Genomic DNA, 24,925 nt, shown 5'->3' with positions numbered 1-24,925 from the left:
CAGACTAACTGGGACACAAATATTTTTTCCTTATGTTGTCACAATGGGAAGGTAAAATGAACTCCTTATCAACATTTTGAGTTTATGGAAAATCTTACCAACAGCGACTATAAAAAAAGTATTAAGGGTCAAAAGAGACAAAAAACTATTTGAGTAAAATATAATACAAATCTGCATTTGAAATGGCCAGTTCTAAGTCTCAGTTGAATCAACATCTTTCTGGTAGTGGTAGTCTACATAGTTTTAAATCCACGACTCATTTCCATAAAATTGGACCATACCCTCATTGAACAAAGTATGCCCAACTTTATATATACGGCGTTAACACAACTTTTACTCACAGTATGGGTCAAAGATTCGTGAAATGCGACCAACTGCTGATGCGTGATTTACATGTAGGCTAAGTGACTATCTTTATTCCATACAACAAATGTAATAAAAAAATTAAAAAAACGACGAATATAGGAATATACTTGAGCAAATTATCTAAATAGCATAAATAGCTGCTTATTAGGTTATCAGCATTGCCCAGTTCGTATACTATTTATTTTTCAAATGGAACTCGAATTAATATAAAACATTCATTTGGTTAAAATAATATATCGGTTTGATTAACATAAAATAGTTTATACAGGCAAACTATTAGTTCTATTTAATGTAAAAAATTAAACAACATCTAAATAAAATATAAAGATAAAGAGTATTTGTTGATTATGATTTCTTTTTCTTTTATTGCTGACAATATTCCCGTGGCGGAGCACGGGCGGTTAACTAGTTTGTATAATGTTCGCTACCGTGTGTGGGAGCCAAGTAAAATAGGAAGCCTAGCTAAAACTTCTAGCTCAAAAGGAGGAGGTAATTAGGAGGCCAGGGGAGACAGTTGCACCCTTCTACCTTTTTGGAGAATATCTATCATAATTATAGCATAACTAATTAGTCAGTTGTGTATTTGAATTGACTAGTTACCCCTTACAATCCATCATACAAACTAAAAACATACAAACCATAAACAAAAATAAATTAAGTTCCGTATAGTTTTACAAAATGTGTAGTAGTTACAGATTTCCTATTTTACCACGGTATGATAATATAGTGTTAGTAAAACATTATTACACCTTTTTTTTATATAAATCAGATATCCCAACAAGAGTTAGAATTGTAACCCCGAGGAGTACTGTTTGAGGAACTCAATGCTTCAAGAACGTTAGTCAAATTTAACCATATTGGTAATCGAAAAGGACCTCTAACGACTTAGAATAATAAGTTGAAGTGTTTGCGTGCGTAAACCTACATATTTAGCACCACAGTTCTAAAGTTAGAATGTAGCAGGAAATTAAAAAAAATAACTATAATGTAAATTAATTTCCAGTCTATACTAATAACGCCAACTAAAACTGTTAAAGTAATATTACAATTTTTAGTATTGACACGGTTTTTTATCATTTAACAGTAAACAGTAATAGTTAACAGTAAAAACAAAGAACACATTTTTTAATTAATAAATTAATTAATAAAGCACATTTTTTACTAATCCTACTTAATAACCGATTTATTCGACTGAAATTACATTTTAAAGCTCATATTCCAGCAGAGGGACAAATGGTAATTAAAAAGACAATTACCTTTATGCCTTATTCGCCCCCCTAGCCTTTGTTTTATTTCTGGAAAGTGCTTTCAAAGGTCCAGTATTGCTCATAAACTTTCCTTATAACAGTTTAAATGTTAATTGTATTTGAACAGCTGGTTTCCTTCAGTTGGTTGTTAAAACAGTCATATTGTAAACTAGAAACAAAAAGGTGTATGAAATGAATGTTAAAGAACGTACTTTTATTGATAATTGATAACAGAAACATGATTGAGGTATGTAAGTTAGTGCTTTATAATTTATATCTGCAATATACTTTATTTTAAATATCACACATTAGTATTGTTATTTTAATGGACCTAAGTTTATCAAACGAATATTCATATTATATTAGTTCTCATATTATGATATTTCTTTATTTTTCACTTAGAACTAGGAGAACATAACTCACACAAATAAGATATCTTATGTACTTTGTGAATGGTACTTTGTGGCAAAGCTTAATTGAAGTTGAATGCAGTTCTTACGCTGAAGATTGTATTGATAAGCATCCTTTGTACAGCAACTTCCCTGAATTATTCAGCTGAAACTCCAAAGCCTAGCAAAGGGGAGAGGTATATTTATTCCTTTTGAAGGTAATAATGATTGTTACTTCATTGCAATATAGTTTTAAATATACTATCAGTAGGGTAACCAATGCCATGATATTTATCAAGTTTTCTTGTAATTTGAAATGAAATAGTTTTACACTCTTACCCATGAATTTATGTATTTTAATATTCCTCTGAAGTTTATAATTTTTATTGGATAAATGGTTTTGTTCGTAAATTAAATTAAATTTGAAGATTTTGTTGATGTATCCGGTTGGAATTACGTCAAAGATTAACCTTACTTCACCGAGGTAATTGGAAATGAAATAACATATTAAATTCATTATAATTATGTATATTCAGCAATAAATGTTTTCTTTTTTAATTGATAATTTTTGTAGTATTAAAAAGAACCATTTATATGCATATTTGAATCAGGATCAATATTTAAAACAATTAGAATTTCCTTACCGTTTAGAAGTTATTGATTAGAAGTAAACCACAATAGCAATGAATATTTTGATGATTGTGGATAAATGTCACCTCCGAGTTACTATGTTAGAAGACAAGTTTGTTCACTGAAGTGAAACTGATAACAAGACACATTATTGACAGCTTCAGCACGACACTCGTCTCATCTGAGGACAGTCATTGATCATCGATATTATTGGTTTACAACTAAGTACTTCCTTTTTTTTTTAACACAAACTGTTTGGATTGTGATCGCTCTGTATATTTCAAAACCGTTACAATTAAAATACAAAAATGCCACTGGCGTAAAAAACATATTAAAAATACAAAACCCTAATTCATGGAGGCTACAATGCTAAGCCACCTCACATACCACAATACTCCACTCCATTAAAAAAAAGGAACGTAAACGTGATATGTTAGTTAAAGTTTGATATATAAAAGCAGGTACAACGTCCAATATCTCGGAGCACAATTGAATTTACCGGAACAAACCCCGACGTCCGGTCAACGACTGACACACGTTACAAAGTTAAGTTTGTTTTTGACAGTGATTCGCATACAATCACATATAACCTGTGTCTTCGTTAACAATGTTTATTTGTTTACACTTTAAATCAAATTGTATTTGAAATTACAACCAGTTTAGATTGATGTTGGAGTACTACAACATCGATTAATACATGTTTTGTATTAAAAGATTTCTATTTTTAGTCCGAAAACCTTTCAGGCCTTGATAATTTAAGAACGTAGGAATGTGATAGAGGTTCTTGAGTTAAAAGAAATTTCCTTTCTAATAATCAATAAGTTATGAACGAACTATTTACGTTTATTAAAAGTCACAAATATCCGAATAATCGGGAATATTGTATTTTTACCCAAGATATTAGTTACAAAATATGGAAATGTCATCAATAGATGGTGGTTGTGTCTATCAATAAGAAATCATATTATTTAATATTTCATATCTCAACACTGAGTAGCAATATGTCTGCAAGATGTATTTTGAGGTGAGTATGACGGACTTGCACTAACATCCTCATAAAATACGAATAGTGCAAGCCCTAAAACCTAATTAAACAGTAATCACCTACGCTTTTGCTCAACAAAGTTTATATTTTTCGAAAGAAATGAAGAATTACTTAAAAAGTGGTTAAGTGAACAAGTAGGACGTCCGATATTGGCCCGTAAGCAACCCAACTTAACTTCAGGTAGATTAGCGCAAGTGTTGAGAGCCCTTTGAGTGTGTAGTGTGTAGTGAATGTGACAATAGAATATATTGATTATCTTGACTACCACGTGCCACCACCACCTCGCATGCGACCAGCTCGATATCACGACTACAACCCGTAATGATTTGACGGAAGAAGAATTAAAAAATAGATTTAGATTTTCTAAAGAGGCCGTCAATGAGTTAATTGATGCTTTAACGCCTAGGCACGGTGTTTCAGACTACAGGGCCCATCACAGCATTCCGATTAGGAAAAAGGTGTTGGTAGTACTCAGATCTTTTTCTGATTGTTTTTTTCACCGGGAAACCGGTGATTTATTGGATGTCAGTAAAGCTTCTGCATGTAAAATGGTTCATCAATTGGCGTTAGCTATTTATTTGGAACCGAAGGCAGAGTATATAACATTTCCAACTGGAAACTATGCCACAAGAACAAAAACAATTTTTTTTTGCTAGTTATGGATTTTCAAATGTTTCAAGTTGTGTAGATGGCAACCTTATTCCTATCGTTTGCCCTCCAACTCCAGACAAGGAAGAGCATAGAAGTAGAAAGGGAATATTTGCCATCAACGTCTCGGTGGCGGCTGGGGCAGACCTAGAATTCACGAATATAGTGGCTAGATGGAAAGGGAGTACTCACGACTCAAGAGTGTTTAAGAACTCATCATTGTATGCAGAATTTGAAGAATGTGACATGGGCGGAATACTATTAGGAGACAGTGGATACGAGCGTAACCGGCGAGTACAATAAAATCATACAATATTAAACTTTAAAGAATATCCATACATACATATATATTGATATTCTTTACTTTATGGATATTCTGATAAATATATGCAGTCAGTTATATTTTACAATAACAAGTAAAATCATATACTGTAGTAGGTAATACGATTGAAACCTATTGAAGATACCGTAAAATGCCTGAAAATCATGATGTTTTAAATCAAGAAAGGCTGCTACTATGACTGTATAAGAACCCGAAGAATGCGAGAGAGTTTCCCATCTTGACATGCTCCTAAACCATATAATACCAGCACTTCAAAACATTGTTCCTTTGCTTTAAAAATTTTTTTGTTTTTCCCAAGTTTAGTTGATTATTACTGGATTTAAGTCTTCAATGCTCTTGTGTAGCATTTGAGATTATTGTGTTGTTTTAATTAGAAATTGATCAGTTTTTTTCGTCCGTCAGTTATTGTTTTCTAATTTGGAGGTTTTAATGACTGGTTGAAAAACTCGTTGTTAGCGAACTGATTAGTTGCTAAATAGAAAATAGAAGTAGAAATCAAATAATTGTGGTTTTTACTGTAGATTTACGTGTTTTGGTTAGCAAGTACGTATTGTCATAGTTTTTTTTTTAGGTCTTAAATAAGATAAGGGGGGATAAGATGTGGACATGTATGATGTTAACTATCATTTGGTTTACTGACTACCACCAAAATAAGTTGTCAGAAGTCTAAATTATTTTCAGTTAATAATTTAGTAGTTTTAGTTTTTGAATAGTTTTATAGCTTTTATTTCCACCATCTATAGATTTAGTAGTCAGTGGTCTCATTTCTTGTCAGGTGAAAATCGAGTAGTTTTAGTTGTTGAGTGCCTAAATTTTATTTCCACCATTTATATTATTTACATTCCCTAACGGCTTTTAGTTGTTTTTGTCGCTGGCGCCGTATAGTACAAGTGGTTTTGGTTTTTAGTTTTTCGTCGTATAATCCCAGGGATTTTTGTAATCTTATTCCTTAGTAGGTTACATCTTTATTGAGCCTATATTTTGTTTAGGCTAAGTAAATTGATTTTTAAGTCTGTTTGTATTAGTTACTTTCCACCTGCTTAGGGACTCTTCGTAGTTATTTACTTAGACGCAAAACTTCTGCGTTTAATTATTGTTGTTTGTCCATCGTACATTTTATCTCGTAATTCAATTATCGCGTTAAATTCCGGAATGATTAAGTATAACTATGGCATATACTTGTGTTGCCAGTGGATCGTTTCATCAAAGGTGATTCGAGGTTTACTTACAGCAGAAACGCCAAATGTGTGGCAAACTCAGCCTGGGCCATCACATCCGCTTCACTTGACTTTGTGTTTAACCCTGTTATTACACCACTTCTCCCCAGTTTGGATTTTGCTCATACCCCAGATTGTCCCCTGACTTTGTCATTCAAAACGATTCTATCAACGAATCCCTTTAGCAGTGCTCAAGTCATGATTTTCTCCTAGATCCAAAACTTAATACCCTAAATCCGGTTGTTGTGATTTCTCCTTTGAGAAAGTTTAAGTCCCTCCGAATCTCGATACTACCCGAAAAGGACCCGGAAGGCCCAAAAAATTGAAACATGGGCGTCCTAAAACTTTAAACACAACTAAGGACGAACAAATCACCGCCACAGAGAAGAAATATACGGATAATCATCCGAACAAAAATGTAGACGATGCTCGCCGTCACCGAGCAACCCACCCTGAGTCTCATAGTCTGTCCGTATTTACAGCCAATCTCATCCGGATGTCTATAGGGAGGCTGTAGGGCGCTACAGCCAAACACACCCTGAGGTTAATAGGGAGGTTGTACAGCGGTACAGCCAAACACACCCTGAAGTTCACAGGGAGGCTGTAGGGCGTTATAGCCAAAATCATCCCGGAGCATCACGCGAAAGAGTCCAAATTTTTCGACTAAGAAATCCTAAGCTGATTGAAATTCGCCATTTGGATATAACCCTTGCCAGGAATATCTTTAATCATGGCCCGATGGGGTGTTGGACAGGGGACTTATTAAATCATATAAAGCCATACATATTGGCAAAAACAATGAGTGATGATGTTTTCAAATGTCCCCACTGTGGCGCTCGGTTATTTGAAGAAGAGAAATCTCGAAATAAGTGGTGTTGTGTTCAAGGAGCCTACAATGTTCTTAATTTACATGCACTTCAAGAGGACTTCTACTCCGATCGTTGTTTCCTTAAAAGAGCTCGAGCCTATATCGACCTTTTTGCCTTTTGCGCTCTCGAGGTATCAGGAGGTTACCACCTGTGGTCTCTCCTTATTCAAAATAGAAGGCAGGATGTACTATCAAATTTATAATCTGGACGCTCCTGGTCAAAAGTTTACTACTAAAGCTGGGATCGTCCGGTTTGTAAATAGATCGCGAATGTATATTGATGACGGCGACGAGAGGAGAAATACTGCCTCTGGCAGATCCCTAGATGCTGGTATGGTTGACTCTATTTCTGAATATCTTTTTCTTGAAAACCCGTTTATTATTAACTATCGTCGTTTGGATAATGATCCAGCTATCAATGCCCACTTAGACTTCGAAGACACTAGCAGAGCCACTCACGGTCGGTCTTAGGCGACGGACAGACAGGCGTCGAGGTACATCCAGTGCTCAGAACCCATGAGACTGTTCATGAACCTCGGAAATTGACAATTTGGAGTAGGGTCTCCTAAACGAACTTCTATAAATCTTTTTAGCCCCCTCATGGAGCCTTTCCAGTACCCATTGCTCTATCCGGATAGCACTTTGGGCTGGCATAAAGGTCACCTCGATAGCTTCAATAACAAGTTATCTCAGTATAACTACGCACGTTGCCTTTTGTTATCCGATCCTCGTTTTTCTCACATAGGCCGACTATCTCAAGCTTGGCAGGTCGAGATGTTCGCAAGATTCGAAGAGGAGAGGTTGAATTTCATTAAATATAATCAAACCAGGTCAGCTGAAAATGCCATGCGGATAGGGTTATTGGACGAACTTGAGACAGCTAGACGTAGTAGTAACTACCCAACGAGACAGATTTTAAACGCCATTGCAAATGACGAAACGATCCGAGGGGAGGGTGGAGCACAGCCGGGTAAAGTTTATCTTCCCAGTTCTTTTACAGAGGGTCCAAGGTATATGAAGCTTCGTTACTTGAACGCTATGGCTCTTGTTTCTCGCCTTGGGTTCCCTACTTTCTTCCTCACTTTTGCATATAGTGCGGCGTGGGAAGAAAACAAGAAGGCTTGTCCCAGGAACAGTGGTCGCAGCGACCCTAGTACGGCCTGTAGTAGAGTCTGGAACTTCTCCGAGATCTACGTATTGGAGGAACGTTTGGCCGGTCCGTGTACATCGTACATGTCATTGAATTGCAAATGCGGATCCTTCCACACGCCCACATTGTATTTAAGATTGACGGCGATGGTCCGGTTCAGGCTGCTGACATTGATTCAATCATTCGATCTGACATCCCTTCGGAGGAGGAGGCTGGAGAAGGGAGTTAGTTCTGAGACACATGATCCATGGCCCATGTGGTACAGATCACAGGACTGACTTTCCTTGTTGGAACTCGGACAAAGGCTGCTGTTCCAAATTCTTTCCGAAACCTGCCTGCCAATCTACTCATATTGATGAAAGAGGATTTGTTCAATACAAACGCAACTACGAGAACAAAGGAGTTATTACGTCGAGGAGAAAGTCTGTCACTGTTCATGATGGCTTGCTTGTCCTAATTAACTCTGCACTACTTCTGAAATACGAAGCACATATCAATTTAGAGCTAGCTTCAACACGAAAAGTTGTTAAGTATTTATTCAAGTACCTGATGAAGGGTGGATCGCTGCGGAATGTTACTGTAACACCCTTAGGACAGCAAGAAGATGAAGTACAGCACTATGTGACAAAGCGGATGGTGGGTGCTAGTGACGCGTGCTGGCGGCTTTTAGTCTTCCCAATATCAAAGTACGAGCCAACAGTAGAGTGCCTTCCTGTACACCTTGAGGGAAAGCAGTCAGTAACATTCCGTCCAACCAACTTGGGTGACCAAACTCTACAAGCTAGCTCTAATCTGTTACTTTACTTCAATAGACCTCTTGATCCCATATTTGACAGTTTGACTTATCAATCATTCTTCGAACAATACCTTGTTCACTCCAAACTTCCACGTAGTGCAGAGGTATACAACCATCCCGACGGTAAACATTATATCACTCCTCGACAACGTGGGACCAAGATCTGCCGACTCTTTTGGGTTTCACCAAACGGAAGCGAACAATACTTCCTTCGTCTCCTCCTCACGATTGTACAATGCCGTGGTTACGCTGATCTACTGGCGCGTGGTGGTGATGGTTGCAGTACATTCCAGCAGGTGGCGCAAAACCTCGGTCTGGTAGAAGATGAGGATGAGTATCGGATTGCTATAAAGGAAGCTGCTCAGTTCATGATTGGTTCGAGGCTGCGTTAAGTTTTCGTCCTTTTCTGTAACATGGGGGCACCTGCGGCTCTTTTGTGGGAAACCTTCAGAGACATGCTTTGTGAGGATCATATGGATCACAACCCACTTGATCCCAAGCTAGCCATCAAACTCACTCTGCTTGAAATTGATCGCAGTCTCCGTCACCAGGGATCATGTTTGGCTGATCATGGCCTCCAAAGTGTAAAATATGAGACTACAGAGTTAGAAGGGAACTGCTCATCTACAGTGAAAAACCAACCGAGATCACTTGTGGATGATTGGTAACCGAAATTGTCAAATGATCAAAGGGCTGTCTTAAATCACGTTCGTTCGTTATTACAAGGGGATCACCAGAAAACAGACTAATCTTCCTAGACGGACCAGGTGGCTACGGGAAAACATTGTTAATTAGCGTGCTTCTGGCTTACGTTCGAAGCCAAAGTCAGGTTGCTATTGCTGTCGCTAGCTCTGGTATCGGCTCTAGCAACATGCCAGTGTTTTTACCATGCCAGTGGCCGGTGGTACGACAGCTCATAGTATGTTCAGATTACCACTTGACCTCGGCGACGGCATAGGCTATTGAAACTTGACCATCGGGTCTCAGCGGGCAGAACTAATCAGAGCAGCACAGCTCATAGTTTTTTATGATGCACCGATGGCTCATCGTTACATTTTTGAGATTCTCGACAGATCTCTGCGGGATCTCATGAATTCACATGAACCATTTGGTAACAAGATCGTTATATGCTCGGGAGATTTCCGTCAGACAGTTAAAACTGTATATAAGCCAAACCATCTCGATTGGACATTCTCTAGAAAATGATTTAAAACACTCCAGATCGTCCACTACACAGTTGTGGATAGCCCTCTTGTGTTTCTTAAGTCTGGAATTAGCAAACGCAAAAAGTGCTAGCCAGTATTCTATTTAACGATGAAGTACAACACGAGGAAGATGGACACGACTCTGTTGAAGATTCCGTAAAATGCCTGAAAATCATGTTGTTTTAAGTCAAGAAAGGCTGCTGCTATGACTGTATAAGAATCCTTTGTCCTGGTGGTCGTTGGAGTTATTCCCGCCAAACTTAAGGCAGGAGAGTTAGGCAATTTATCAGTGGCGTGATCAGACAAGTAAAATAAGGACCTGCTACTTAGCTTGAATGGCCTCAGACAACTAATTGTGAGCTGGACAGCCTACCCGAACAGATGTAGGGCCATCTTGTCCAGGTGCTATTTCCTCCCAATTTCCTTGAAAGTAGTGATATCTCGTACAGCGTCGAATTATTGATATCTCGTACGGCATCAAATAGTACTATCTCGTCTACTTTAAAACTTGTCAAGGGTAATGATTAAGGAACGCAAAGTAGGTAGTCACCGACCTTGGAGTTCCATAGCTCGACTATAGTGTTAGCAAAACGGGAGTGCCGATGGTACAGTTGTAAAACATGCACGTGGTCTTAGGGAGCACAGTGGAAGAAACAAACGTCACTCCTGCCATCATTCAGGTGTTCGCCTTTTCAGAGCTATCCTTAAGGCGATTCCAGAGTGGACCCCAGAGCCAGTCAACGCAAATTTTGAGCTTGCGGTAATCGAAGATATATCCTCTTTTTTCCTAGTGAAGAATCTAATGGGTGCTTACGCGTATTTCTGCATATGGAGGAAGGTGGTTTAATATCTTGGACTGATAAATGAATACACTATTAGTGAGCAAGTAGGTGCCTCAATGCGAATGTGTGCGCCTCTGGCTTTTTTTTAAGACACTGCATACATGGGAAACCGGCAAGTTACTCTACTGATGTATCAAATGAAAATATTATTTATATCTTGGCTACTTATTTGACCAATGGCTAAAAAATCTTCAAATAACAATTAATGTCTGACAGGAGGCATAGAACAAATAACGCTGTCTAAGAGTGCTACTGTCGATTGGATTTTCATAGTAGGCAAACCACTCGCTCACATCAAAAATTTATTAATATAAAAGAAGCGAAAAGATTCACCTAAAAATTACAAGAGTAGACTTAAATTTAGTATAGTCCAGCATCTGACTGGGGTTCTGTGTGCATGTCGCGTATAGTGAATTTTACTTTTGCAATTCAATATAGGTGTCTTAGGAAGTGTTTTTCACTCGGGTGTCAAGTCCGCACCTAGTACGTTTTCCAGCTGTGACGTCATCAAGATGGCGGCTAGGGCAATTTTGTTTAATGCGTATATCTTGCATACCGTTGAACAGATTGTGATGATTCTTCTTTTGATTAAAAGATATTTTTAAAGGCTATATTTTTGGTGCTTACACTTTTGTTGTTAACATAATATTTATTCCACAATACAAAAAAATGTTATTTTTTATTGATTATTTTTTTATATTAACCACTTATAAAATGTAAATGACACCTTTTATAAAGTTGTAGATCGTTTAATGCCCTTTCAAATGATACCAAATAGTTTGTGTTTACTTTTAAAAACCAAGCAAAAAGAATAAATAAACCGTAAACAAACACTTACTATGGTTTAACGACCGGAAAAGATTGCGTACGGTTTATTGTTATTAACATATCTCTAGTTAAATCTACGTATCTAGAATTGATTATATTTATAAATGTTTATGAAAAAGAATCTTGAAACACTATTTCCATGCGTACAATTAACATAGTTATGTGTCGCTAACGAGTATATAATTTATTTGATTACATTACATATTTTAAAATTTTTCCCACAAAAAAATGTATATCTGATACCGTAAACCTCCTCACAAATATTGATACATATTTCCTCATGTATCTCTTTAATATATACATTATATCCTCTAAAACTTGCAGATTGAAACAAACATTTTGTTTGTTAACAATTTATTAAACTTTTATTTGGGTATGTAATGCCAAATAGTAATAGAAATCATAATGAACTAGACAAAATATATTACAGTTATACATGTACTGAATATTATACCTTTTTACCATTTTCATCCTCCTTGAAATACTGTAGTGTTTATTTCTGCATAAAGCATTAGCAATAGATCGGCATCTGCAGAAAATACAACATGACACTTTATGTCTTTTGCAAACACAAGATGACTTCGCACCCTTCAGACATGCGTACAATTAACATGTATTGCTAATGAGCTCATAGTTTGTTTGTTTACATCACGCATTTAAAGATTCTTACCCACGATAAAAATGTATATATGATGCCAAAGCTAGGGCACTGTTATATCACTTAGTTTATTTATATATTTGGAAGGAGTTTAGCCTATTGAGATACAATTTACATAATCAATTTCATATTTAGGGACAAAACGTAAGCAACCTATAATAATTGCGTTAAAACAGAATTTTTTAGTGCATGTATAATTTATTGGATTAGCAAGAAAAAAATCATCACCTAAAACAATATTAGTGTATATTGTGATGATACTTATGATTGAACAGTGATGATAAGACTTTCTATATATTTGATGTGATGAATTCCCTGAGGAAGATATTGACGATTGATCACAAAACATTTGGGGGAAACTTAACAGATTTTCTTTCTTATACACAAAACATATAAAAAAAACTGTGGCAGGATCGTTTGTATATTTCATAGCTATCACAAACTCTCTCCAAAATCAAGTGAACGTTTACAAAGGCAATCGAGCAACACAACCATTGATGTGACTAAAATTGGGAAAAACGTTACATTGCCCGTACAACTTGAAAGTGTTTGGGGCTCATCAAGTAATAACAAATTAATGCTACAAAGATGCATTGCAAATTCTCTTGTAGACTCACTTATTATGTCATATTCTTTAGTAAATCATATATTAAGTAAAGTTCGTTTACTGGAAGAAACCAGATTCTGATATTTTCAACTGCACATCTGAGCGTAATTAATTATACTGAACTAAATGTTCTAGTTATTGAAGAAAGAAACTTCAGAATTATGGTGCATTCTACAAATTCAGAAATGGAAGGTAATACTAAGGTAGTCATAGTAAGTGCTGATACGGTGGTACTTATGTTGTAGCTGTTGCTCTATTCACTGGAACCACGTTCAACAGATTAGGACTCAAAGAGCTGGAGTTGGCGATTATACACAAATCTTGCCACCAGATTCAATCATCTATGGTTACCACCAGATTCAATCATCTATGGGGAATGAGTTAAGTAGCTAACTTCCTTCCGAACATGCTCTACCTGAGGCAGATGATTCTGGTAAATTTGGCATAAAATAAGCTGCGTTTAACTCTGACGTTCAATGCTTACTAATACACTTTGGACACTCAGACAATCAAAATGATATTGAATTATGTCTATTATCTGCTGAAACCTATATTGTTCAATTATTGAGGAAAGGTTCAACTATTAAAACATTAGACGAACTGGGGCGGTGGCTTTACCAACATGGTAAAAACACAAATATTGACGATCTTCCACCAAACAAGCAGGAGCGCCATAGAAAACTTACTAAGAGCATAGATGAAGTAAAAGAGCGTATTACCATACTTATTTACAGATTCACTGCATTGTGTACCGATTTTGTTGGAATACACAAAAAATTAATATGAGTGGACGCGAAGAACCAGTCAGCTGATTAAACAATAGACGACGGTACCCACAGTGCACTACGATGAGTGGGGATGAAATTAGCCAGCCAGGGATCGGTCTTCGTCTACCAGTTCGTTCCCCACCTTCCCCGTGATTAGGTGAGCAAAAAAGTTCGTTTCGTGCTAATTAAATTCATTCGCGGTGTTAGTCATATTTTCATATTTTCATTAAAATCGTTAAGCCTATATCCCATAGGATATAATTGCAGCGCGAAGTGGAAATAAAATCAGTTTGAGAAACAAGTGTTGTAAATTAACTGTTGTTAATTAATTGTTAACAATCAAAATGTTTGTTTTGATCTGCAAGTTTTAGAGGATATAATGTATATATTAAAGAGATACATGACGAAATATATATCAATATTTGTGAGGGGGTTTACAATATCAGATATACATTTTTATTGTGGGAAAAATGTTAAAGTATGTAATGTAAACAAATAAATTATATACTCGTTAGCAATACATATTATGTTGATTGTACGCAAGTAAATAGTGTTTCATGATTCTTTTTCATAAAAATTTATAAATATAATCAATTTTCTAGATACGTAGATTTAACTGGAGATATGGTTATAACAATAAACCGTACGCAATCTTTCCCGGTCGTTATACCATAGTGAGTGTTTGTTTACGGTTTATTTATTCTTTTTGCTTCGTTTTCAAAAGTAATCACATACTATGTGGTATAATTTGAAAGGGCATTAAACGATCTACAACTTTATGAAAGGTGTCATTTACATTTTATAAGTGGTTAAGAAGTAATAAGCAAAATACAAAAATATATAATAAAAAAATCACATTTTTTAAACATTGTGGAATAAATATTATGTTTACAACAAAAGTGTAAGCACAAAAAATCCGTTCGACGGTATGCAAGATATATGCATTAAAAAATTTGCCCTAGCCGCCATCTTGATGACGTCACAGCTGGAAAACGTACCAGGTGCGGACACACGTCAGCTCAGTTGCTCAGTTGCCTGATGTCACGTCATGTTGGAAAGAAGCTTTGGTATTTCCGTTGCCCAAAGCAAAGCAGCCTGAACACATTTCTCATTTCAGGCCCATATCAATTCTTTCAGCACTATCAAAACTGGTTGAAAAAGTGGTGGCTAGCCAACTTGAGCCTTTTATTGAAAATATATTGCATGATAACCAGTCAGGCTTTAGGAGAGGCTTCAGCACAACATCGGCTTTGCTGAACGTTATAGATCAGCTGTACAGAGCTAAAGATAATAAGCTCAATAGTGCCATGGTGACTTTAGACTTTGCCCAAGCTTTTGACTCTGTTGACTTCGAGCTACTAAGAGCCAAATTAAAGTATTATAAGTTTGACCAAACAGCCCAAAATTGGTTTCAATCTTACCTTGAAAACAGAATGCAGGTAACCAAGGTGGATGGAGTTACCTCTAAAGCCCTTCCAAAAACATGTGGAGTGCCTCAAGGAAGTGTGCTTGGGCCTCTTTTGTTTATCTTGTATACTGCTGACATGAATGAAACATTGTCCCACTGTTCTCTCTTTTCGTATGCCGACGATTCACAGCTACTCTTCTCATTCAAAGATTCAGAGATTTTGCAGGCAGAACAGGCAATAAATGCTGATTTGACAAATATTTATCAGTGGTCAAAAAATCATTGTCTTAGGTTAAATACTGAGAAGTGTTCAGTAATACATTTCAGCAATTGCTTGAGAAACACTCTTTTAAGCCACCGAAATAATGTAAATATACTTTTGGAAAATGATTTATTGAAGGTTACTGAGGCTGTTAAAGTCCTTGGGCTTACGATTGATACAGAATTAAAATTTTCAAAGCAAGTAAAAACAATCGTACAAAGGGTCATATCTTTACTCAGAGTGTTAAATAGATTTAGGCATATATTAGCTGAGAATGTAAAATTACAAATGGTTAGATCCCTGGTAATGCCAATAATAAACTATGCTTTGCCTGCCTTTGGGTTTTCTTTGTCAGCTGAAAATTTGAATATCTTGGACCGCTTGCAAAATAATGCTCTAAGATTTGTATATGATCTAAAAAAATTTGATCACATATCACATACGAGAAAGGAAAGTGAAATGTTACCAGTGCAGGTTGTTTGCGTCCTTGAAACTGTTGCCATAGTACATAAAGTGGTCAAAACCAACAGACCCTCCTACCTCAAAGATAAACTAACCACTCGAAAAGAAATACGAGATAGGTGCACAAGACAGGATAGCCTACTGCATTTGCCTCGTGTAAACTTTGAATGTAGTAAGAAGGGGTTTTCTTTTTTCGGCCCTCAGGAATACAATTCCTTACCTGAAAGAATTAAAAATTTAAGTTATAAGGCTTTCAGACAAGAAACAAAAAAACTTTATTTGTAAATATAGGCTGGTTGAATTAGTTTTAGTTAAATTATTTGTTCTCTTTTATTATTGTATTGCAGACTTTGTACCTGACTTGAGTTGTTTTGAAAAGCAGTGTATTTATGTACTGAAAACCGCTTCAAATAAAAGACGTTTCTATTCTATTCTATTCTATGTCCTGGTGCAACTGAGCAACTGAGCTGACGTGTGTTGTGTGTTGTGTGTATGCTGTTGTCTGTCTGTGTGTGTATGTCTGTGTGTGTGTGTGGTTTCCGAGTCTCAGTTGATACGTACGCGGTTTGTTTAGTATGTGTAGTTTTGTTTTCGCTTTTATTTCCTATTGTGGTTCCTACAGTTTTTAAAATTAATTTGTATTACCGTAGCTCAATGTGCAATCTTACTCCCTTCCAAAGTATGTAAAATAATAATTTTAGTTATTAATTAATTTTTATATCAATATGTAAGTTTGACTACTGGTGAAGCTCATTCCCCACACACAGGCTGTGCCTATGTGGGGAATAATCCATCTGTTTTGTACAACCCTGTGTAACAATTTTTGTGTTTTGTGTTTTGTTGGAATAAAGTATTTTCATTTCATTTCATTTCACTTGACACCCGAGTGAAAAAAAACCCTTCCTAAGAGCTTGCCGGAATTCACTTACGTGTGTGTCGATTCCTTCTTGAAGACACCTAATTGAATTGCAAAAACAAAATTCTCTATACGCGAATGCACACAGAACCCTAGTCAGATCCAGGACTAGAAGGTGTGAAGAGGAAGAAGAAACCCATTTCAATGGACAGTCGCATAACAAGGCATACACAGCAATTAGAACATTCGGGAGGACGAAGCTGCAGAAGTCAGAAAATGAAAACAACAATCTCTCTTTTTGTAAATAAGATGACAAAGCCATTGCGGCTATGTTACATAATTGGTATTTCAGAAACTATTAGATTTTGAGAAAACATTACTTAAGGAACTTCAGTTATTTTCTTAAGACATTAAAAATATGAATTCCATATTTTACACGTCTGCCATTTTTCAATAAGGCGGCTGACTTTAAAATGTCTTATGGAAAACCTTGTTTCAGAATGTAAATGTAATTTGAACACGTTTTTATTCTTCACATTTTCACTATATTCTGCATCCTGTAGCTCCTAAATAATTAAGTTTGCAGAGGAAATGTAAAGAAAATATAGTATTGAAATAAAACATACATATAATCAAACACAGGGAGTTTGCATCTTTGATCTTTCAGGATATTACCGTGCGGATTAACATTGGGTAACTGCTACGCCACTGATTCTACAGAGCATAAACGTATGCCCTAAACTCTGAGAGCATAATGAAAAGTCCAACTACTTAAATACAATTATTTTGGCTACAGTAAAAAAAAATGTTCTGATCAAAGCTAAAATGAATATTCAATATCTGCAAGCTCCATCGCATAAACCAGTGAGTATTCATCAGCTTTGTGTCTGGCATATTAAATCCTAGAGCCTATAAAATTTAGCTGCGCTAGGACAGGCTGTGATAAACCAATGATGATATATTGAACTTTATTCAAAGTGAAATTTAAAAAAATTTCAACCTGTTCTTGATTGCAAAGATTTAGTTTTAAATGTATTACTTAAACCTGACATATTTACTTAATTATCAAGTATTTCATTTTATTATAATTTTTTGGCAATTATAACGGCAATTGTAACAACGATATTAAAGACATCTATATCCTTTCTACGAATATATCTTTCTATTAAAATATCTATATTCCTATCCTAAGATTTTAAGATAAATCACTAAATTTTATACTTAATAAAGCTGAATCAAGCCATCAAATTTGTCACGACGAATCAAGATATGTTACAATAAAGATTATTAGTAACATAGTTTAAGTAGTACGACACTTTATAACCCCAAAAACCCTCCTTTTAAAACGACAAACAAAATAATTTTTATAGAAATCTATTAATTGAGTAAATTGCGTTTACCTCAGTGTATACATAAAACATAATTCTAGAACCATTGTATTGTAAAACGTCGTTTAAACCGTTTGTAATAACAATGAGAGTTCTGGGTTGTACTATGGACGAGTAACGCATATCCACCACAATATGTAGAGTTAATTAAAGTGCACTCTCAATAGTTTCATTTCAGTCATGTATCATTGTTTCAGTAATATAATGGCCTCTAAGGGAAGTAAGCACCCAGATATTTTGTGAATCACGTACAGGTCGAAACATGAGTGAGGAAATATTACGATATTTACATGTATTGTAAACTACGTTTTCTGTTTTCATTCAAGATTGTTGAATACTTATAGTTTTAATATATTTATAAACATGTGTCCGCTGGTAAGAATGATCTTTCCATTTTCATTTTTCGTTAACAATAACTTTAAATGTTGTACGATTCCATTTTGATAAACGTTAATGATTTTGCAACAAACGTAAACATTTAGAAATGAAATAATATTTATATTTAAACACGTTATTTGTATTCGAAAATACCTCTCTGTTTGCCTATGAAAATTAGTATATCTTTGTATGATATGTTTTTGTTCAAAATAAAAATAGATTGATATACGATATGACGATGTAATTTGAAATTGACACAAAATGTAACTAAATTATCAGGATAATTGGTGAAAAAATGCTTCCAATTAGCGAGTGAATTATTTTCTCTGCAATACAAATAAAAAAAAAAAAAAAACAAACAAACAAAAACTATCGGCATTTTAGAACTAATTGTGGATACTATAGTTTTGCAAGCGGTTTATTTTATGATTAAAATCATGTAACTTTACGTTTCACTGAGTCTACACTTTAATAAGGTAGAACCTGTTTAGAATTTAAAGGTCATTAGATATGCTGTAATATTTTATTCGCCTTTGGCTCGCTGGGGGCTCCGCCCCCAGGCCCCCTTTTTTGGTTGGGGGTAAATACAAATAGGCCATGGCGCAAGACCTACAATCATGCAAAATTTCAGACATCCATTTAATCTAGAAATGGGTAAACGTGATTTTGACTTGTGCACCTGTAAGAATAACATTGTGGCGAGGGGGGGGGGTTAATATTTGGGGGGGAGGATATATTTATAAAATTTACCTTTCCGTAATGGGCGCAAAGTCTCTAGCACGTTTCTAAACGATTCAGATGACAATAACAAAGTCATCAATTTTCAATGTTATTCTCCATAAGAATAACATGGGCTCTTAAAAACTTTCAAATTTTGACATTAAAATTAAGTTTTGGGGGTCAAGTAAATACGATAGGGGGATAAAACCTTAAGTAAACCAGAGTAAATCTATAGCATGAACGGACCATGGGAACGGGGACTTATGGTGGTTTTTATGGGGTAAATGTTTTCTCCATAAGAATAACATGGGGCTCGTAAAAACTTTCAAATGTTGACATTAAAAGAAAATTTAATTTCCTTTCGCTAAGATCCTTTCAAATCTTTTCTAGCTCTTACTGTTTTCGAGCTATATCCGTTTGAAAAAAACTTGTTTTATCGTTTTCAGAGGTCCGCCATTTTTTATTTTTGGCGGGGTTAAAACTTGACAATGGGACTTTTGCAAATTTCATCATTAATATAAGATCCCCTACTACAATAATACCAAGTTTCAAGTCTCTAGCACGTTTCTAAACGGTTCAGATGAGCACACCAAAGTCTACCATTTTCAATGTTATTCTCCATAAGAATAACATGGGGCGTGTAAAAGTGGTAAAAAACCTTCAAACGGATATAGCTCGAAAACAGTAAGAGCTAGAAAAGATTTGAAAGGATCTTAGCGAAAGGAAATTAAATTTTCTACTGAACCCGAATAAGCGTTTTCCAAAAATCGCACTCCTTAAGCTTCAAAAAACGCCCTAATTTCAAAATTGTGTAAATTTCTTTCAAATTTTTACCGGTTTTCGTTATTTTTTCATACTTAAACAATTCCTTTTTGCAAATATTATTATTGCTTTGTATTCTCCTTACTTTAGTTTAAATTTTACACGCTACGTGTTTCTTCGTAACTTTACCCCATAACCCCCAAAACTTAGGTTTAATGTCAACATTTGAAAGTTTTTACGAGCCCCATGTTATTCTTATGGAGAAAACATTTACCCCATAAAAACCACCATAAGTCCCCGTTCCCATGGTCCGTTCATGCTATAGATTTACTCTGGTTTACTTAAGGTTTTATCCCCCTATCGTATTTACTTGACCCCCAAAACTTAATTTTAATGTCAAAATTTGAAAGTTTTTAAGAGCCCATGTTATTCTTATGGAGAATAACATTGAAAATTGATGACTTTGTTATTGTCATCTGAATCGTTTAGAAACGTGCTAGAGACTTTGCGCCCATTACGGAAAGGTAAATTTTATAAATATATCCTCCCCCCCAAATATTAACCCCCCCCCTCGCCACAATGTTATTCTTACAGGTGCACAAGTCAAAATCACGTTTACCCATTTCTAGATTAAATGGATGTCTGAAATTTTGCATGATTGTAGGTCTTGCGCCATGGCCTATTTGTATTTACCCCCAACCAAAAAAGGGGGCCTGGGGGCGGAGCCCCCAGCGAGCCAAAGGCGAATAAAATATTACAGCATATCTAATGACCTTTAAATTCTAAACAGGTTCTACCTTATTAAAGTGTAGACTCAGTGAAACGTAAAGTTACATGATTTTAATCATAAAATAAACCGCTTGCAAAACTATAGTATCCACAATTAGTTCTAAAATGCCGATAGTTTTTGTTTGTTTGTTTTTTTTTTTTATTTGTATTGCAGAGAAAATAATTCACTCGCTAATTGGAAGCATTTTTTCACCAATTATCCTGATAATTTAGTTACATTTTGTGTCAATTTCAAATTACATCGTCATATCGTATATCAATCTATTTTTATTTTGAACAAAAACATATCATACAAAGATATACTAATTTTCATAGGCAAACAGAGAGGTATTTTCGAATACAAATAACGTGTTTAAATATAAATATTATTTCATTTCTAAATGTTTACGTTTGTTGCAAAATCATTAACGTTTATCAAAATGGAATCGTACAACATTTAAAGTTATTGTTAACGAAAAATGAAAATGGAAAGATCATTCTTACCAGCGGACACATGTTTATAAATATATTAAAACTATAAGTATTCAACAATCTTGAATGAAAACAGAAAACGTAGTTTACAATACATGTAAATATCGTAATATTTCCTCACTCATGTTTCGACCTGTACGTGATTCACAAAATATCTGGGTGCTTACTTCCCTTAGAGGCCATTATATTACTGAAACAATGATACATGACTGAAATGAAACTATTGAGAGTGCACTTTAATTAACTCTACATATTGTGGTGGATATGCGTTACTCGTCCATAGTACAACCCAGAACTCTCATTGTTATTACAAACGGTTTAAACGACGTTTTACAATACAATGGTTCTAGAATTATGTTTTATGTATACACTGAGGTAAACGCAATTTACTCAATTAATAGATTTCTATAAAAATTATTTTGTTTGTCGTTTTAAAAGGAGGGTTTTTGGGGTTATAAAGTGTCGTACTACTTAAACTATGTTACTAATAATCTTTATTGTAACATATCTTGATTCGTCGTGACAAATTTGATGGCTTGATTCAGCTTTATTAAGTATAAAATTTAGTGATTTATCTTAAAATCTTAGGATAGGAATATAGATATTTTAATAGAAAGATATATTCGTAGAAAGGATATAGATGTCTTTAATATCGTTGTTACAATTGCCGTTATAATTGCCAAAAAATTATAATAAAATGAAATACTTGATAATTAAGTAAATATGTCAGGTTTAAGTAATACATTTAAAACTAAATCTTTGCAATCAAGAACAGGTTGAAATTTTTTTAAATTTCACTTTGAATAAAGTTCAATATATCATCATTGGTTTATCACAGCCTGTCCTAGCGCAGCTAAATTTTATAGGCTCTAGGATTTAATATGCCAGACACAAAGCTGATGAATACTCACTGGTTTATGCGATGGAGCTTGCAGATATTGAATATTCATTTTAGCTTTGATCAGAACATTTTTTTTTACTGTAGCCAAAATAATTGTATTTAAGTAGTTGGACTTTTCATTATGCTCTCAGAGTTTAGGGCATACGTTTATGCTCTGTAGAATCAGTGGCGTAGCAGTTACCCAATGTTAATCCGCACGGTAATATCCTGAAAGATCAAAGATGCAAACTCCCTGTGTTTGATTATATGTATGTTTTATTTCAATACTATATTTTCTTTACATTTCCTCTGCAAACTTAATTATTTAGGAGCTACAGGATGCAGAATATAGTGAAAATGTGAAGAATAAAAACGTGTTCAAATTACATTTACATTCTGAAACAAGGTTTTCCATAAGACATTTTAAAGTCAGCCGCCTTATTGAAAAATGGCAGACGTGTAAAATATGGAATTCATATTTTTAATGTCTTAAGAAAATAACTGAAGTTCCTTAAGTAATGTTTTCTCAAAATCTAATAGTTTCTGAAATACCAATTATGTAACATAGCCGCAATGGCTTTGTCATCTTATTTACAAAAAGAGAGATTGTTGTTTTCATTTTCTGACTTCTGCAGCTTCGTCCTCCCGAATGTTCTAATTGCTGTGTATGCCTTGTTATGCGACTGTCCATTGAAATGGGTTTCTTCTTCCTCTTCACACCTTCTAGTCCTGGATCTGACTAGGGTTCTGTGTGCATTCGCGTATAGAGAATTTTGTTTTTGCAATTCAATTAGGTGTCTTCAAGAAGGAATCGACACACACGTAAGTGAATTCCGGCAAGCTCTTAGGAAGGGTTTTTTTCACTCGGGTGTCAAGTGAAATGAAATGAAATGAAAATACTTTATTCCAACAAAACACAAAACACAAAAATTGTTACACAGGGTTGTACAAAACAGATGGATTATTCCCCACATAGGCACAGCCTGTGTGTGGGGAATGAGCTTCACCAGTAGTCAAACTTACATATTGATATAAAAATTAATTAATAACTAAAATTATTATTTTACATACTTTGGAAGGGAGTAAGATTGCACATTGAGCTACGGTAATACAAATTAATTTTAAAAACTGTAGGAACCACAATAGGAAATAAAAGCGAAAACAAAACTACACATACTAAACAAACCGCGTACGTATCAACTGAGACTCGGAAACCACACACACACACAGACATACACACACAGACAGACAACAGCATACACACAACACACAACACACGTCAGCTCAGTTGCTCAGTTGCACCAGGACATAGAATAGAATAGAATAGAAACGTCTTTTATTTGAAGCGGTTTTCAGTACATAAATACACTGCTTTTCAAAACAACTCAAGTCAGGTACAAAGTCTGCAATACAATAATAAAAGAGAACAAATAATTTAACTAAAACTAATTCAACCAGCCTATATTTACAAATAAAGTTTTTTTGTTTCTTGTCTGAAAGCCTTATAACTTAAATTTTTAATTCTTTCAGGTAAGGAATTGTATTCCTGAGGGCCGAAAAAAGAAAACCCCTTCTTACTACATTCAAAGTTTACACGAGGCAAATGCAGTAGGCTATCCTGTCTTGTGCACCTATCTCGTATTTCTTTTCGAGTGGTTAGTTTATCTTTGAGGTAGGAGGGTCTGTTGGTTTTGACCACTTTATGTACTATGGCAACAGTTTCAAGGACGCAAACAACCTGCACTGGTAACATTTCACTTTCCTTTCTCGTATGTGATATGTGATCAAATTTTTTTAGATCATATACAAATCTTAGAGCATTATTTTGCAAGCGGTCCAAGATATTCAAATTTTCAGCTGACAAAGAAAACCCAAAGGCAGGCAAAGCATAGTTTATTATTGGCATTACCAGGGATCTAACCATTTGTAATTTTACATTCTCAGCTAATATATGCCTAAATCTATTTAACACTCTGAGTAAAGATATGACCCTTTGTACGATTGTTTTTACTTGCTTTGAAAATTTTAATTCTGTATCAATCGTAAGCCCAAGGACTTTAACAGCCTCAGTAACCTTCAATAAATCATTTTCCAAAAGTATATTTACATTATTTCGGTGGCTTAAAAGAGTGTTTCTCAAGCAATTGCTGAAATGTATTACTGAACACTTCTCAGTATTTAACCTAAGACAATGATTTTTTGACCACTGATAAATATTTGTCAAATCAGCATTTATTGCCTGTTCTGCCTGCAAAATCTCTGAATCTTTGAATGAGAAGAGTAGCTGTGAATCGTCGGCATACGAAAAGAGAGAACAGTGGGACAATGTTTCATTCATGTCAGCAGTATACAAGATAAACAAAAGAGGCCCAAGCACACTTCCTTGAGGCACTCCACATGTTTTTGGAAGGGCTTTAGAGGTAACTCCATCCACCTTGGTTACCTGCATTCTGTTTTCAAGGTAAGATTGAAACCAATTTTGGGCTGTTTGGTCAAACTTATAATACTTTAATTTGGCTCTTAGTAGCTCGAAGTCAACAGAGTCAAAAGCTTGGGCAAAGTCTAAAGTCACCATGGCACTATTGAGCTTATTATCTTTAGCTCTGTACAGCTGATCTATAACGTTCAGCAAAGCCGATGTTGTGCTGAAGCCTCTCCTAAAGCCTGACTGGTTATCATGCAATATATTTTCAATAAAAGGCTCAAGTTGGCTAGCCACCACTTTTTCAACCAGTTTTGATAGTGCTGAAAGAATTGATATGGGCCTGAAATGAGAAATGTGTTCAGGCTGCTTTGCTTTGGGCAACGGAAATACCAAAGCTTCTTTCCAACATGACGTGACATCAGGCAACTGAGCAACTGAGCTGACGTGTGTCCGCACCTGGTACGTTTTCCAGCTGTGACGTCATCAAGATGGCGGCTAGGGCAAATTTTTTAATGCAT

The 24,925-nt window shown here is 35.3% G+C and overlaps 1 protein-coding gene across 1 annotated transcript in view; it reads left to right on the top strand.

Annotated features, from left to right (window-relative positions):
- Window positions 1-9,112: 9,112 nt before the first annotated feature.
- Window positions 9,113-24,925, top strand: part of LOC128984479 (fat-like cadherin-related tumor suppressor homolog) — a 44,110-nt gene continuing 28,297 nt past the window's right edge. The window contains exons 1-2 of the mRNA XM_054403807.1: window positions 9,113-9,363; window positions 14,724-14,981. Coding sequence (XP_054259782.1) covers window positions 9,113-9,363; window positions 14,724-14,981 — 509 coding nt within the window. The remainder of the gene's footprint in view (window positions 9,364-14,723; window positions 14,982-24,925) is intronic.

The sequence above is a fragment of the Macrosteles quadrilineatus genome, unplaced genomic scaffold (genome assembly GCF_028750875.1).
Source record: "Macrosteles quadrilineatus isolate MER2022 unplaced genomic scaffold, UCM_ALF_1.0 Scaffold_2__2_contigs__length_208266976, whole genome shotgun sequence".
NCBI lineage: Eukaryota > Metazoa > Arthropoda > Insecta > Hemiptera > Cicadellidae > Macrosteles > Macrosteles quadrilineatus.
This window is presented reverse-complemented; position numbering and strand designations above follow the sequence as displayed.